This window comes from Quercus lobata, chromosome 1 (assembly GCF_001633185.2).
Source record: "Quercus lobata isolate SW786 chromosome 1, ValleyOak3.0 Primary Assembly, whole genome shotgun sequence".
Lineage (NCBI taxonomy): Eukaryota > Viridiplantae > Streptophyta > Magnoliopsida > Fagales > Fagaceae > Quercus > Quercus lobata.
Genome location: NC_044904.1, coordinates 23733973 through 23746226, shown reverse-complemented (window position 1 = coordinate 23746226; position 12254 = coordinate 23733973). Strand labels below are relative to the sequence as shown.

Sequence of the window (12254 nt, the reverse complement as noted above, 5' to 3'; positions counted from 1 at the left end):
GTTCTATTTGATCGTTGATGGTGACTGGTGGCTGGGTGTGGGTGATTTTGGGTTTGTGTTAGATTTGTAGCTTGACGAAGAAGACGGTGGCTGGTTGGGTGTGGGTGATTTTGTTGAAGGATGGGTGTGGGTGTGGCTCAACGGAGAAGACGAGTTTGTGAGTTTGTTCCAGATGGAAGGAAATAATAAAAAATATAAAAAGAATGAATATTTTATTAAATAAATGCGTAGAATAAATAAACTGATGTGAGTATTTTGTAAAAGTGGACATGTAAAATAGAAAAAATAGGTTTTTTTTTTAAAATAGACAAAAAATTTGGACGAATCAATATAGCTACAAATGTATTTTGCACAATAATACATAAGTTAAAGTGTTTGACTTTCGTATTTTTGTTTGTTTGTTTTTTTTATTTTATTTTTTGAAATAAACTGATCACTTTACAACTAACAATATCACTATACAAGTAACAACAACCTGACGTTTTGCCACTTTAATGCCCCCATGCATGGGTTACAGGTTTGCGTTACTAATATAAATGCTCTTAATGACCACCTAAAAAAGATTCTTATAGAGCCGCCACTTAAGCCCATAGGTTTAATAGACATCTATTTAAGCACGGCACAATTCTATGCCAAACTTTGCTTAAGAGAAGACTGTTTTATTTTCACTGTTTGCACTTTGCACCTTGAGAAATCTTGCTAGACAAATAATATGAACAAAGCAATGAATGCTCCAACAAGTTAGTTATCTGATTGGCCGATCCATTATGAGATAACTCTTTAACTATTCATGCTTATGCACAGTCTACGAGGAAATGAAGTGATTACTGTCACTGGATTTTTTTTTTTTTTTTTTTTTAAGTTTCAGTTTATAAAGTTTGCTTATAACCATAACTCTTTATCATCAAATTAAAATACCAATTAATTTTTGGTGTAAATAAGAATTAAACCCCAAATATCTTATTCAATAATTAAAGACTTTATTGTCACTATAGTTCTAATGGAAGACTATTTCAATTATCCAAAAAAAAAGGGTTGTTGTGATAAAATTTAAAATAAACTATTCACTTTTTTTTAAGGATATAGAAAAAAAATTGAATATATATTAAATGTGTGTCAATTTAGATGGAGTATTGAAAAAACCAAAGTACACGTTTAACATAAACCATATATGAAAAATATAACTTTGCCAATTTCCTATACAAGTGAGATTTGTGATAGATTATAAATAAATCACAATTAGTTCATTAACAGGTGCTGGCCGACATTTGTTAACAAAGTCCCAAAAAAAAAAAAAAAAAAAGAAGGTAGAATATCATTATGACTTATGAGCTATAATAATCTGTCATTTATATCTGTCTTTTTCATTTTTACGGTAGTATGATCATATGGTAGTCCTCTTTTTTGACAATATAGTAGTCTCTCTTTTTTTTGATCATCGACAATATAGTAGTCATACTCATACATACTGATACAATTATAGCAAAATAAAGGCTTTGTGGTTGAACAGCTTCTTGGTCAAGATCTTCCATTTGATATTGATCACTGATTGCTTAACTTGGGAGCGATGGTACATTTCTCCATTCTGATTTATATAATGGACAATTTTTGTCGGCAAGTGATTTTTAAACCTCATTACCTCATACCTAAGCAATGCCAACGAGAATTTAAAAAACTAAAAGCCACATTGTTTTCATGTGATTATTACAATTTACGTTTTTATTTTTCTATTTTTGGGTAAACTTGAGTTACTTGTTATGTGGTACCTGAAAAAAAAAAAAAAAAAACAGTAGTAGCATTTTGAGTGACATTTTTGCCATTTCGCACTGTAATGATGGTGGCCCTAGTTTTTTTTTTTTTTTGGGTGACAATCATAGCACTAGGTCTTAAATGAAAAAGGGTTGTTTTTATTTTTTCTTCTAAAATTTAGAAAAAATAGAAATGTTATATTAGTAACATTTTCTCAATACTTTTATAATAAATTATAAATGATAAGTTATTACGGCCTTACAGTTTATTATTGGTAGGTAAAAAAAGGTAATTTCAATAATAAATTTAAAATAAAACCAATAACAATTTACCATTTATAATTTGTTGTGAATGTGATTATAAAAAAAAAATTGTGGCGAACGTGTTTTGATAACATGGTGGATCTTGTCATATAGCATTTCAAAAAAAAAAAAAAAAAAGTCTTAAATGAAAAGAAAAGAAGCCTTTATTTATTTTTTAATGAATACATGTCATATTGATTTGATTGTGTTTCATTCACCAAAAAAAATAATAATAATAATAAATACAGATTGTGTTTGACCTATTTTTTGGGATGAGAGATTGTGTTTGAAGTTTGAACTTGTGTTTTTATCCATTTATGAACCGTTATCTGTTTTTATTTAAAAGAAAGGATAAGCAGAATTCTCAGGGAGCAAACTCTGTTATAAATAAGTACTCCCGCCAATTTACATGTATGGTGGTAAAATTTTCTTCTAAAACAAACAGCTTTTTCAGAAATGGTAAAGGATCTCATCTGATCTCAAAGATCGGTGAGTGTTTAAATTTTTAATATTCTTAAACATATCAAGTAATGGAGTATATCTAGGATGGTCTATATTTTGAATAGAAACAATGAAATACTCTTAGCTGTCTTCATTGATTTTGGACCACTCTGCCTCACGCCCTCACTATCTGTTTTTCACTTTTTTATATCAAATATCTTTTTGATTCTATAGTATCATCATTCATCTACCGTAATTAATGTACCCCATTGCAGGTTTCTTTGTCCATGTTTTTTCTATACAGTAATACCATAGTTTTCAATTATTATTACTTGATTAGGAGCAAATGGATCTATCAATTAGTTTCTTTTTTCTTGGTATGAAATTATTGAGTAATACGCGTTTTAGCTGAAAGCAGTGAGCTAAAGAGAGAGAGAGAGAGAGACGCACACAGAAAGAGACTCTACAGAGGCATTAATGGCTCGGCCAAGATACGTGATTGAAAAGGCACAAAAAGGGTTCCTTTGTTTTCAATCAGTGCACTGAATACAAAGTGACTGTGATTACATTACACTCAACAATCACATTTCATGAAAATCATGAAGCATCACCACCAATCAAATTAGTCTACCAGATTTGATTAAACCAGAACTTAGAGAGAAATAAAGATTTGATCTTGAATGGAGACATCGGTGACTGCCACTGCCAACAGTTCTTCTTCTTCTTCTGGGAATACTAGTAGTAGTAGTGAGAGTAGTGGCAATGGACTTCGAAGATTCGGGTTTCGAGTGGCAGTTTTGAATTTCGTACAGAGTCCATTAACATCCTTGTTTGAAAATTCAGGTTTACTAGGAGGCAGAAGATCAGTCATCATGTCTGATTCTCAGGAAACAGCTGATCAAATCGAGGACGAGGATGAAGAGGAGGAAGAGCTCTCTATCAGAATTGTTGGTGCAACAGAGTCAGAGGCAGAGTATTTCATGGGTCATTCAGAACCTGAACAATCTGCATCAGATGCCGGAAATGGGTCCCCGGATGATCTTACTAATTCTGTAAGAAGAAGCAGCAGTAGCAGTGGTAGCAGTAGCAGATATGATATTCAGCAGTTGGCCAAATGGGTTGAGGAGATCCTCCCTTATTCTTTGCTTCTTTTGGTCGTCTTCATTCGTCAGCATCTCAAAGGTATTTATTAATGTCTCACTTCTCTTTCAAATGACCATTATGATCTAATGTTGTGCATCAACTTCAGGTTTTGCTGTTGTTATTTCGATTGCTGCTGTCATGTTCAAATCCAATGATATTCTTAAAAAGCAGATTGCTCTTAAGGTTCTCTGTTATATGCATTCAGTTTATTACTCAGTTGTTCCTTCTTCTTCTTTTTTTTTTTTTTTTTTTTTTTTTTTTTTTTTTTAAATTTTTCTTGGTTTAAAGTTTTTGATTTGATGGTTCCACTTTCACAGGAGGAGAGGAAAACCTCTGTGGTTGTCAGCATCGCTCTGGTATTTATGCTTCAAGTGGTTCTTATTTATTTGTGGCTTCGAGATACTGATCTCCTATACGCCTTGGTTTTACTTCCCCCAAAAGCAGTACCTCCCTTTATGCACGCTATATTCATCATCACCGTGAATGGTATGTATCGTATGTAATGAAACGGATCACTTTTTTTATTGCTCTTTGACTAACAAATCTTAAATTTGCCTTTTAATCACTTAGCTATCTATATCTATGAAGATTTCTATAAACTTATGACTTGGTTATTCGTTTCTTATAATTCCGTGCTCCCTTGTAATAAACCAGGAAATTAGATGAAAATATATACTAATGGTACATTTAACCTTTTCTGCTATCATGATTTTGAATTGAGATTAAAAAACGGTCCCATATCATGTTCTGTTTGTTTCTAGCTGCTTTTCTTCCTTGAATGGTGGACATAAATCCTATACCCATATAATGATAGACCTTGGTATGCTTGTTATGTTATGTGTATCAGTGTATAATCTAGCTGGGTTTGAATAGACCTTCTCTTGAAAATTAGTTTATGTAATATTAATTGATACTTTCTTCAAGAATGGCGAACAAATATACCTCTACTTGTAGACATTTTGCGCATCGATCCCTTCAACTGAATGCCATATATTTTGTTTCAACTGAGGTCTCAATAATGGTTGTCTTTTCAGACATTATGGTGCGGCAGGCAGCAATGGCCCTCAAATGTATGCTTTTGATATATTACAAGAATTGCAGAGGCCGTGACTACCGTAAACAGGTTACTTATGTTACATTTAGTCAGTACTCTCCATGAACTACTTCTCAATTTTCTTCTTTTGATGTGTTAAATTCTAATGACTGTTGAATTCCTCTGTTTATCCAGGGTCAAATGCTAACTCTTGTTGAGTATACCTTGCTGCTGTACCGTGCCTTGTTGCCTACACCTGTTTGGTATCGCTTCTTTTTAAATAAGGGATATGGAAGCATTGTTTCTTCCTTAACAACAGGGTTGTATTTAACCCTCAAGTTTAAATCAATTATAGAGAAGGTATGATTTTGTTCAAATACATAATCCCATCTATATGTACACTCTCATGCTTTCTTCTACTCTTCTTATAAGAACTCCTCAAAAGGCCACTGAATTTTGATAGCATTATCTTATATTATTACTTAATGATATGGAATTCAAGGTCTACCCCTTCTTTGCTGCATTGAAGGCCTTAAGGCGTAAGGAGATGCATTACGGCTCATATGCCACGGCGGAACAGGTCAGTTGGTCTATCTGCAGTGCTCAATAAATAACACAATTGAGAAGAGATAATTATTAATAAAAGGTAAACATATGGTGATCTTCCAACTATGTTATTTCCTTTATATTGGAGTAATAATTTTAAGGGATCATTGCAACTACAGAGTATTCATTTTAGTTCAATCCTTAGTTTTTAAAATGGCAAAGAGTGGGTTGGGGGGGGGGGGGGTGTTCCTGAGATGTTCTCCTTTAAATTGCAAACAGATAATATCCTTCTCGTTCTTGTTCTTAGACAGGGACTTTAGTGGATATAATTCTCTCTCTCATTCACTTTAACTTATAAGATGACCACCATGGACAGTGCCTGGTGCCATGATTTTCTTATACTTCTTTCATTTGTTTCATAAGAGGTATTGACACGTTCTAAGTTGCCATTAATTTAACTGTAGGTCAATGCAGCAGGGGATCTCTGTGCTATCTGCCAGGAAAAGATGCATGCTCCAATTTTGCTTCGCTGTAAACACATATTCTGCGAAGAATGTGTATCAGAATGGTCATATTTTTAACTCCAGTTTCTCTATACAAATTAGGAATATAGTTTTTTTAATCCATACTTCTTACCATATTGCTGTTCTATGCATTTAGATGTTAATCTGATAATTTATCCCTTGATTGAATGTAGTATCTTAGCCACAGCACTAGTCATGAATATATATAGGATAAAGGCACAGTCATATAATGTGAATGTTATTGTTTATTAATTCTACTTGGGTGGATTGCTTTTTGAAGAGGGGTGGGGGGGGGGGGGGGGGGAATTATATATATATATTTTTTTCTGTATCTGCTTGAGTTTTTTCACTTTGTTGTACACAATATACTTGATTAAATACTGGATCAAATTTTTGAACCAGAAATAACTGATTTGTGGTTTTATAGAACCTTAAATAATGAGAAATTCAGTGTCTAAAACCTTTTACATTTCTCTAGTTCTCAATAGGCTATATATTTAATGTCTTATATTTGGAGGATTTGAGTCCTGGTTTCTATGCAATGGTTTCTTTTATAGTTTAGTCAAAATTTGTCCAAATCCATATATTTTACTATTTTAAGATCAAGGTTCCGAAACCTGCATATCGATCATAATGGTCTCTGGCTATGCAAAATCTATTTTCTTTAACTATCATTAGAGTAATTTGATTTTGGATGACTTATCAACATCATTTTTGGGTTGAATGACATGTTCTTATTGCACATCAATCTTGTGGTGATGTTTTGACTAGTTTGTTGTCAACATCTTAAAGTTACATGTAGCCTTCAATGCTGATAAGTTTAGCCTTGAATTCTCTTGTTAATTGCTGTTATTCTATTTGTGCGTGCATTGTAGACTTGGAGCCTTTCAGTCGTTTACTTGTATTCCATCTGCTATACTCCCTCATGTCTTAGCAGTGGTGTTCAACAAACTGCTTGATGATATCTGGTTTACTATTTAACCGAAAATGAATATCCAATAGTGAAGCTGCTCCAATCACATCACTTGCTACTATTTTTTTCCACCTTCAAATGGTGGCTGCTTCACTGTAAAGTACTATGGGAAAAAAATGCTGTCTACTTGAAAAGAATTTATGTATGCATGTTTGTTGCTTGCTTGTGCTGTTGGGTACCAAACTTCATACAGATTGATTATACATGTTTGTTTTTGCTTGGGTTCTTACAGGGAGTTTATTTTACCATGTTTTCAGGTTTGAGCGAGAAAGGACATGCCCATTGTGCAGGGTCTTGGTTAAAGCAGCAGATATCAAATCTTACGGTGATGGATCAACTACTTTGTCTGTCCAGTTATTTTAAGATCTACTTGCTAAAGAAGATAAAAGAAGTAAAGAATTGCTTTGGAAATGAAAGATCATTGCCATATATTATATTCTTGATGCGCTGCAGTAACTTATAATTCCATTCTTTCCACCACTGCTGTTAGTTGAGGAGAGGTACTAAAGGTGGCAGTATTCGTTCATAAGTTGTATCTATGAGGCGGATATAATCCCCAGGCCAATTAATATATGTTAACCACAGAGACATTCTTGTTCATATATTATTAACTTTAGATATGTGTGTAAGTAAAACGTCTCTCTCTGTCTCCAGGCAAAACATTCATAATTTATTCTCTATACTTGAATATGCAGATTCTTTTTATATCTGATCTTTAACTCTGGAAATTGTGCAAAAACTCTCGCTGATTGGAACAGACCCAAGAATCTACAACCCAATTTGAAAGAAAGCACAGGATAAGCTTTCAGAAAGAACCACTGAAGTGACTCTTATAGTTCATAGGTGACAAGCCTAAAAGCTAATAATAAAAGGAATAAAATTTACTTCTGATCAGCCAGGCAATGGGCAAGACTAATAATAATAATCATAATAATATATAAAAACAAGAAAATCATATTGTTACGTTTCAAACCTTTGTTGAAACATGGAATACAAGACATTCCCAATTAAAGATAAGCATTTATAATATCTTTTGCAATCCTAATGGAGTTGTACAAGCTTGTTTATGTGGCATTTGGGAAGATGACCCCCTCAGCTCAGCATGGTCTTCACTTGCAGACAGCCCCAGGAGGCGGTTGTGGAGTCGGTGCTGAGGAAATAGAGTTAAGATTCGACCCTGAGGTTCCCAAGATGGGGTAGACTTCAGTGACCTGTTCAGTGCCCTCATCCAAGTATACAACATCCTGCATAGTGAGCTGGTGGTATTCAACAACTTCCCTTAGGAAGCGATTCTCACGTGCATAGACTGAGTTTTCATGGGCCAATCTGGCCTTCTCTGCCAGAAGTGTTTCAAGTTGAAGCCGTATCTGGAATAGAGATACAGGCATCAGAATTCAGAATTATTTGATGCACCAATAACAAAATGCTTCAACAGAATGTTGCCTACTAATAGAAATAACAACTAAAAATGGATTGCAAAGGCAAACATGAGTTGTTTGAGCAACTAGGTTAACAATTGAGTTAAATGGGAGTTAAATTTAGTTGCTCATGCCACAACCCAAGTTTCTGTTGTAATATTTCTTCCTTGCCTCACTCTGTTTTGGGTGCAGGGAGTATGGATTTGGCTTCCTTTTAGTTTAACGGAACCTTCGTCTTAGGAAAAAAAAAGGTTAACAATCAAGTTACAGGGTTTCAAAGTGATGCAACACATTTAACCCCCCAAAAAAAGAAAGCGATGTACCGCAAAAAGATTTAACCAAATTTGCCCCATGTGGAGGCAATCAAGAAAGCTACATATGTAAATATGTTACTTTTAGTTTAATGGAACCTTTGTCTTAGGAAAAAAAAAAGTTAACAATCAAGTTACAGGGATTCAAAGTGATGTACCACATTTACCCCCCCCCCCCCCCCAAAAAAAAAAAAAAGGTTAAATCAATTGCTTCCTTTCTTCTTTCTATTATTATTTTCCCCAACAAACAGGTTTCAATGACTCCATCAACAATTATGGTTCGAAACATGTTAATACATAAAGCACTGCATTAAACTATAAAGGGAACAGTACAGCTTTAAGTACATAAAATGGTAGTGATATTACGGTTTTATAAAAAAAAATGGAAAGAGGGTAGTTGCATGCATCCGCCTCATCTATCATTTTCTTTGGAAAACACTGCCTAGAGATTTGGAAATTAAAATTTATTGCCTGATTATAATATGAATTTCAAGGTATGCATAAGTTTTTTGGTTAATCTTATACCAAGAAGTCATTAAATGATGACATGCGATCTTATTTTGTTGAGAATTTTGGGTTTTGAGCACTAATAGAGAACTTGACTGATGATGATAATTGTTGGTAAGAGAACAGCAACTTGTAATATCTAAAGCATTAAGTGGTTCTTTAAAAATATAATTTAAATGGGGGGTGGTTGTGTATAATTTATCAAAAGAATAAAAACATAAGAGAAGAAAATAGTTTCAGATCATCATCTTCAAGATTGCCTCAATAAATTAAAAAAAATGTTAAAGGAAAAGGAAAGGTAAAAGGAAAGAAAATCCTAGAATAAAGGAGAAAAAATGCATACCAAATCATCATCTTCTGGGTTGCTTCCCCTTTCACGATTCTCCCGAAGAATTTTATTTTCTTCCTCCAGCTGAGCACATCGCTCCTTTGCAAAAGCCAGATCTGCTTTGACAGTCTTCAACTCCCGAAGAAGAAGCTTTGCTTTTGCAGCCATTGCCATAGCAACCTGTAATGAAAACCAAAGAGCAAATTAAGAATCTCAGTATAAATATTATGTTATAACATCAAGACAATTAGCATGCCCTTGTTATCCTGGAAATAATTTCAAAGTTCCAAAACCCTCCTCTAATCTATTTTCCTTCTCTCCTTTGCCACTTTAAAGTTACATACAGCTTACGTGTGAGATCTAGGGGAGCAAAGCAAGCTGATATGAATAAACTCAGTAGAGCAGTTAATTGGGTTCTAGAATTTAAAATAAAATAAAAATTGCTCACTGTAAGTGTGGGTTACTCACTGTGAGACAAATATGACTTGTTGCATATCAATTGAACAAATCAAAATTAACATGTCCGTACAAAAAGCCAATCTCTGGAGCTGCTTCTAGGGCCAGGGAAAAAAAATGCACAAAATTTATAGCAACCAACAAACTCAAGTATTTCTATTGTATGAACCAGTGATACAAGGTTGCCACCTTACGTCGCGAGATGCCTTCAGTTGAAGTCCTTGGTCAGTTTGCATCTGGGGTTGCATCTGTGGTTGTTGCCATGCATTACTACGGTTTGGCACCGGATTCTGTGCCTCAGAACCGCCAGGCTTTTTCTTCATATGTTTGCGAGTTTCTTGAATGATGTCTGCAGTCCGACTTTCCACGATAGTAAGACCCTCCTGAAAATTGAAACAGCAGTAATTCAAATGATAGAATTGGTACAAAATCGGATTACTGAGCAGTTTACAGATATAAAGATAGATGTATAAGTGGAACAAGTGGAGAAATTTGCATAATGGTGAATGCTTGCCTAGAAAGAAAGAGAGAGAGAGAGATATTCATTATCACCAAACAAACATAGATTATACTTCATGCTTCAGAAAATGGCATAAATAGCAGGAAAATTTGCAACTACTATGGCCCTAAGGAATGAAACTAACCTCTAAGGCATTACCAATGGTGCCACCAATATAATTAAGAGAAGATGCAATGGCACCCAACCCCTTCTGTAGTGCAGGACCATCTGTGTTTTGACGTCTCTCATCTGAGTGATTTGAATTTTCATACTGCAAATAGGACAAACAAATACAAATAGCATCACACATTACAAGTCCGCAGACATACAGGGATCCAACCACAAAGTTCTGGGAAACTGCAATTTTCAATACATAGTGATTGGCAAAGTATGATGAACTAACATGGAATATAAGCTTTCCTAAGTTGAGCAGCTAATTACAGTTAAGAATAATCCTAAAATATTTTCACCATTTTGGACCATTTTCCTTCTAGATTTTTTTTTTTTTTTGGGACATACAAATACAATACTGAAAAGCTCACCTTGCCCATTGTGGGTGTAGCTGCAGACATGGGAGACCTTTTCCTTTCAGGCGTTTCAAAATGTTGGGGTTCAGTATCCTCATCAAGAATGGCTTTAGCTTTTCTAGCCAAAACACCCCAAAACCCATGTTTGGATTCATTCATACTTTTCATTGATGTATACTCATAAGGCTTGGAATCCTACATTTACAAATAACACAACACAATTGGCACACAAAAAAAAAAAACCCAAATAGCAAAACACCCACACACACACACAAAAGGGCAATAATGCTTTTGTAGAGCTCTCTTTGAGTTCAGAGTGATGTGACACACCAACAACAACATAAACTAAACAAACACATTTATATCAGTAGAGCTGTAAACAAAAGATAAGAGAAAACGCACCTGGAGGGAGACCGGAGGAGAAGATCTGGTGGGGTTGGGAGAACGAGAAGAGGGAGAGGAAGAGGAAGGAGAGAGAGGAGAAGAGTGGCCATAACCATAAGCAGAGGAGAGGGAAGAGTCACGGTGGGCCGAAGATGCTCTTATAGCCTTTGCCGCTAGAGATGCCGGAGATTGAGATTGAGCCTGAGGCTGAGGCTGAGGCTGAAGCTGAGGCTTGTGAATTCTTTGATGATGTTGTGGTTGTTTTCGTGGTTCAGCATCAACAGCATCAATGTCCTCCTCCTCGTCCTCCAGAAAAATGGAAGAATGTCTTGATAACGAAGACGATGATGATGTTATTCCCTGTTGCTGTTGTTGTTGCTTCCTTCTATACGCCATTATACCTCTCAAAATCAAATCTTTTAACGTTACATGATTTGATTTTGAGAGGATTCATTCAAAAGGAAATTTCCCCTTTTTTTTCTTCTTCTCCCAAATACTAATACAGACAAAGACAGATAGATCTGAACTGGGATTCTAGTTTTATTGTTGTTGCTGTTGTTGTTTGTGTTTTATTTTTTTTTTGGCTCAAATTTATTGTCCTTCGTCGTCAACGCACTCTTTCCTATGTATGTATCCTTTACCTAGTTCCTAGTTCCGAGTCCCGAATTCTGGATTCGTTTTTTAGTTTTAACCCATTTTTTATTTATGTAAATACTACATGGTCTGGTCTGGTCTGGTCTGGTCTGGGACTAGTCGGTGCTTGCCATTTTTTTTTTTTTTTTTTATGTTTGATCCTTATTCCTTAGCCCATACCTCTACTCTTAGCTCCCACTACTAGTTAGTAAATTTTTTTCTATATGGGCTTTGATGGCCTGTTTTTCTTTTTGCTAGGCTGGGTTTTCTCTTACACAATTTTAGGAATAGCTGTGCTGCTTTGTTAAAAGCCCAATAACTTTGTCACCGGTAATGGCCCAGGGTTCACTAATACAACTACTTTCACTTTGTTTTGGTAAACTTCTGAATCAGAAGTTCTGATATATGCTCTTTTTGCATCCAATTTTATACTTGCCTACTAAGATAAGATGTTCACCAAAAAAGCTACCCCCACTTACA

The 12254-nt window shown here is 34.8% G+C and overlaps 2 protein-coding genes across 4 annotated transcripts; one reads left to right on the top strand and one right to left on the bottom strand.

Moving 5' to 3' along the window:
- Positions 1-2923: 2923 nt before the first annotated feature.
- On the top strand, positions 2924-7430 carry LOC115984066 (E3 ubiquitin-protein ligase RNFT1-like). 3 transcript variants are annotated; one of them, XM_031106954.1, is made up of 8 exons: positions 2925-3674; positions 3742-3818; positions 3953-4121; positions 4670-4758; positions 4864-5028; positions 5198-5248; positions 5679-5782; positions 6969-7430. In XM_031106954.1, exons 1-8 carry the CDS (start codon positions 3173-3175, stop codon positions 7072-7074), a joined length of 1263 nt encoding a protein of 420 aa, XP_030962814.1. In that variant the 5' UTR covers positions 2925-3172; the 3' UTR covers positions 7075-7430. The 3 variants fall into 3 exon arrangements, with proteins under 3 accessions (XP_030962823.1, XP_030962814.1, XP_030962807.1); XM_031106947.1 differs by having other exon boundaries at positions 2926-3674; positions 5171-5248; XM_031106963.1 differs by lacking the exon at positions 6969-7430 and having other exon boundaries at positions 2924-3674; positions 5171-5314; positions 5679-5766.
- Positions 7431-7624: 194 nt separating this feature from the next.
- LOC115984056 lies at positions 7625-11824 on the bottom strand. The gene is made up of 6 exons (XM_031106938.1): positions 11160-11824; positions 10773-10952; positions 10376-10501; positions 9926-10114; positions 9291-9455; positions 7625-8078 (listed from the first exon to the last, which is right to left on the bottom strand). Exons 1-6 carry the CDS (start codon positions 11535-11537, stop codon positions 7821-7823), a joined length of 1296 nt encoding a protein of 431 aa, XP_030962798.1. The 5' UTR covers positions 11538-11824; the 3' UTR covers positions 7625-7820.
- Positions 11825-12254: the final 430 nt, after the last annotated feature.

Bases quoted from the DNA above. Each gene is read 5' to 3' on its own strand.
- LOC115984066 (XM_031106947.1), top strand. From the start codon at position 3,173: ATGGAGACATCGGTGACTGCCACTGCCAACAGTTCTTCTTCTTCTTCT. The intron at 3,675-3,741 runs GTATTTATTAAT...CATCAACTTCAG, and splicing joins CATTCGTCAGCATCTCAAAG to GTTTTGCTGTTGTTATTTCG. The intron at 5,783-6,968 runs GTCATATTTTTA...CCATGTTTTCAG, and splicing joins GAAGAATGTGTATCAGAATG to GTTTGAGCGAGAAAGGACAT.
- LOC115984056 (XM_031106938.1), bottom strand. From the start codon at position 11,537: ATGGCGTATAGAAGGAAGCAACAACAACAGCAACAGGGAATAACATCA. The intron at 10,953-11,159 runs GTGCGTTTTCTC...TTGTAAATGTAG, and splicing joins CTCCTCCGGTCTCCCTCCAG to GATTCCAAGCCTTATGAGTA. The intron at 10,115-10,375 runs GTTAGTTTCATT...TTCAATTTTCAG, and splicing joins CCATTGGTAATGCCTTAGAG to GAGGGTCTTACTATCGTGGA.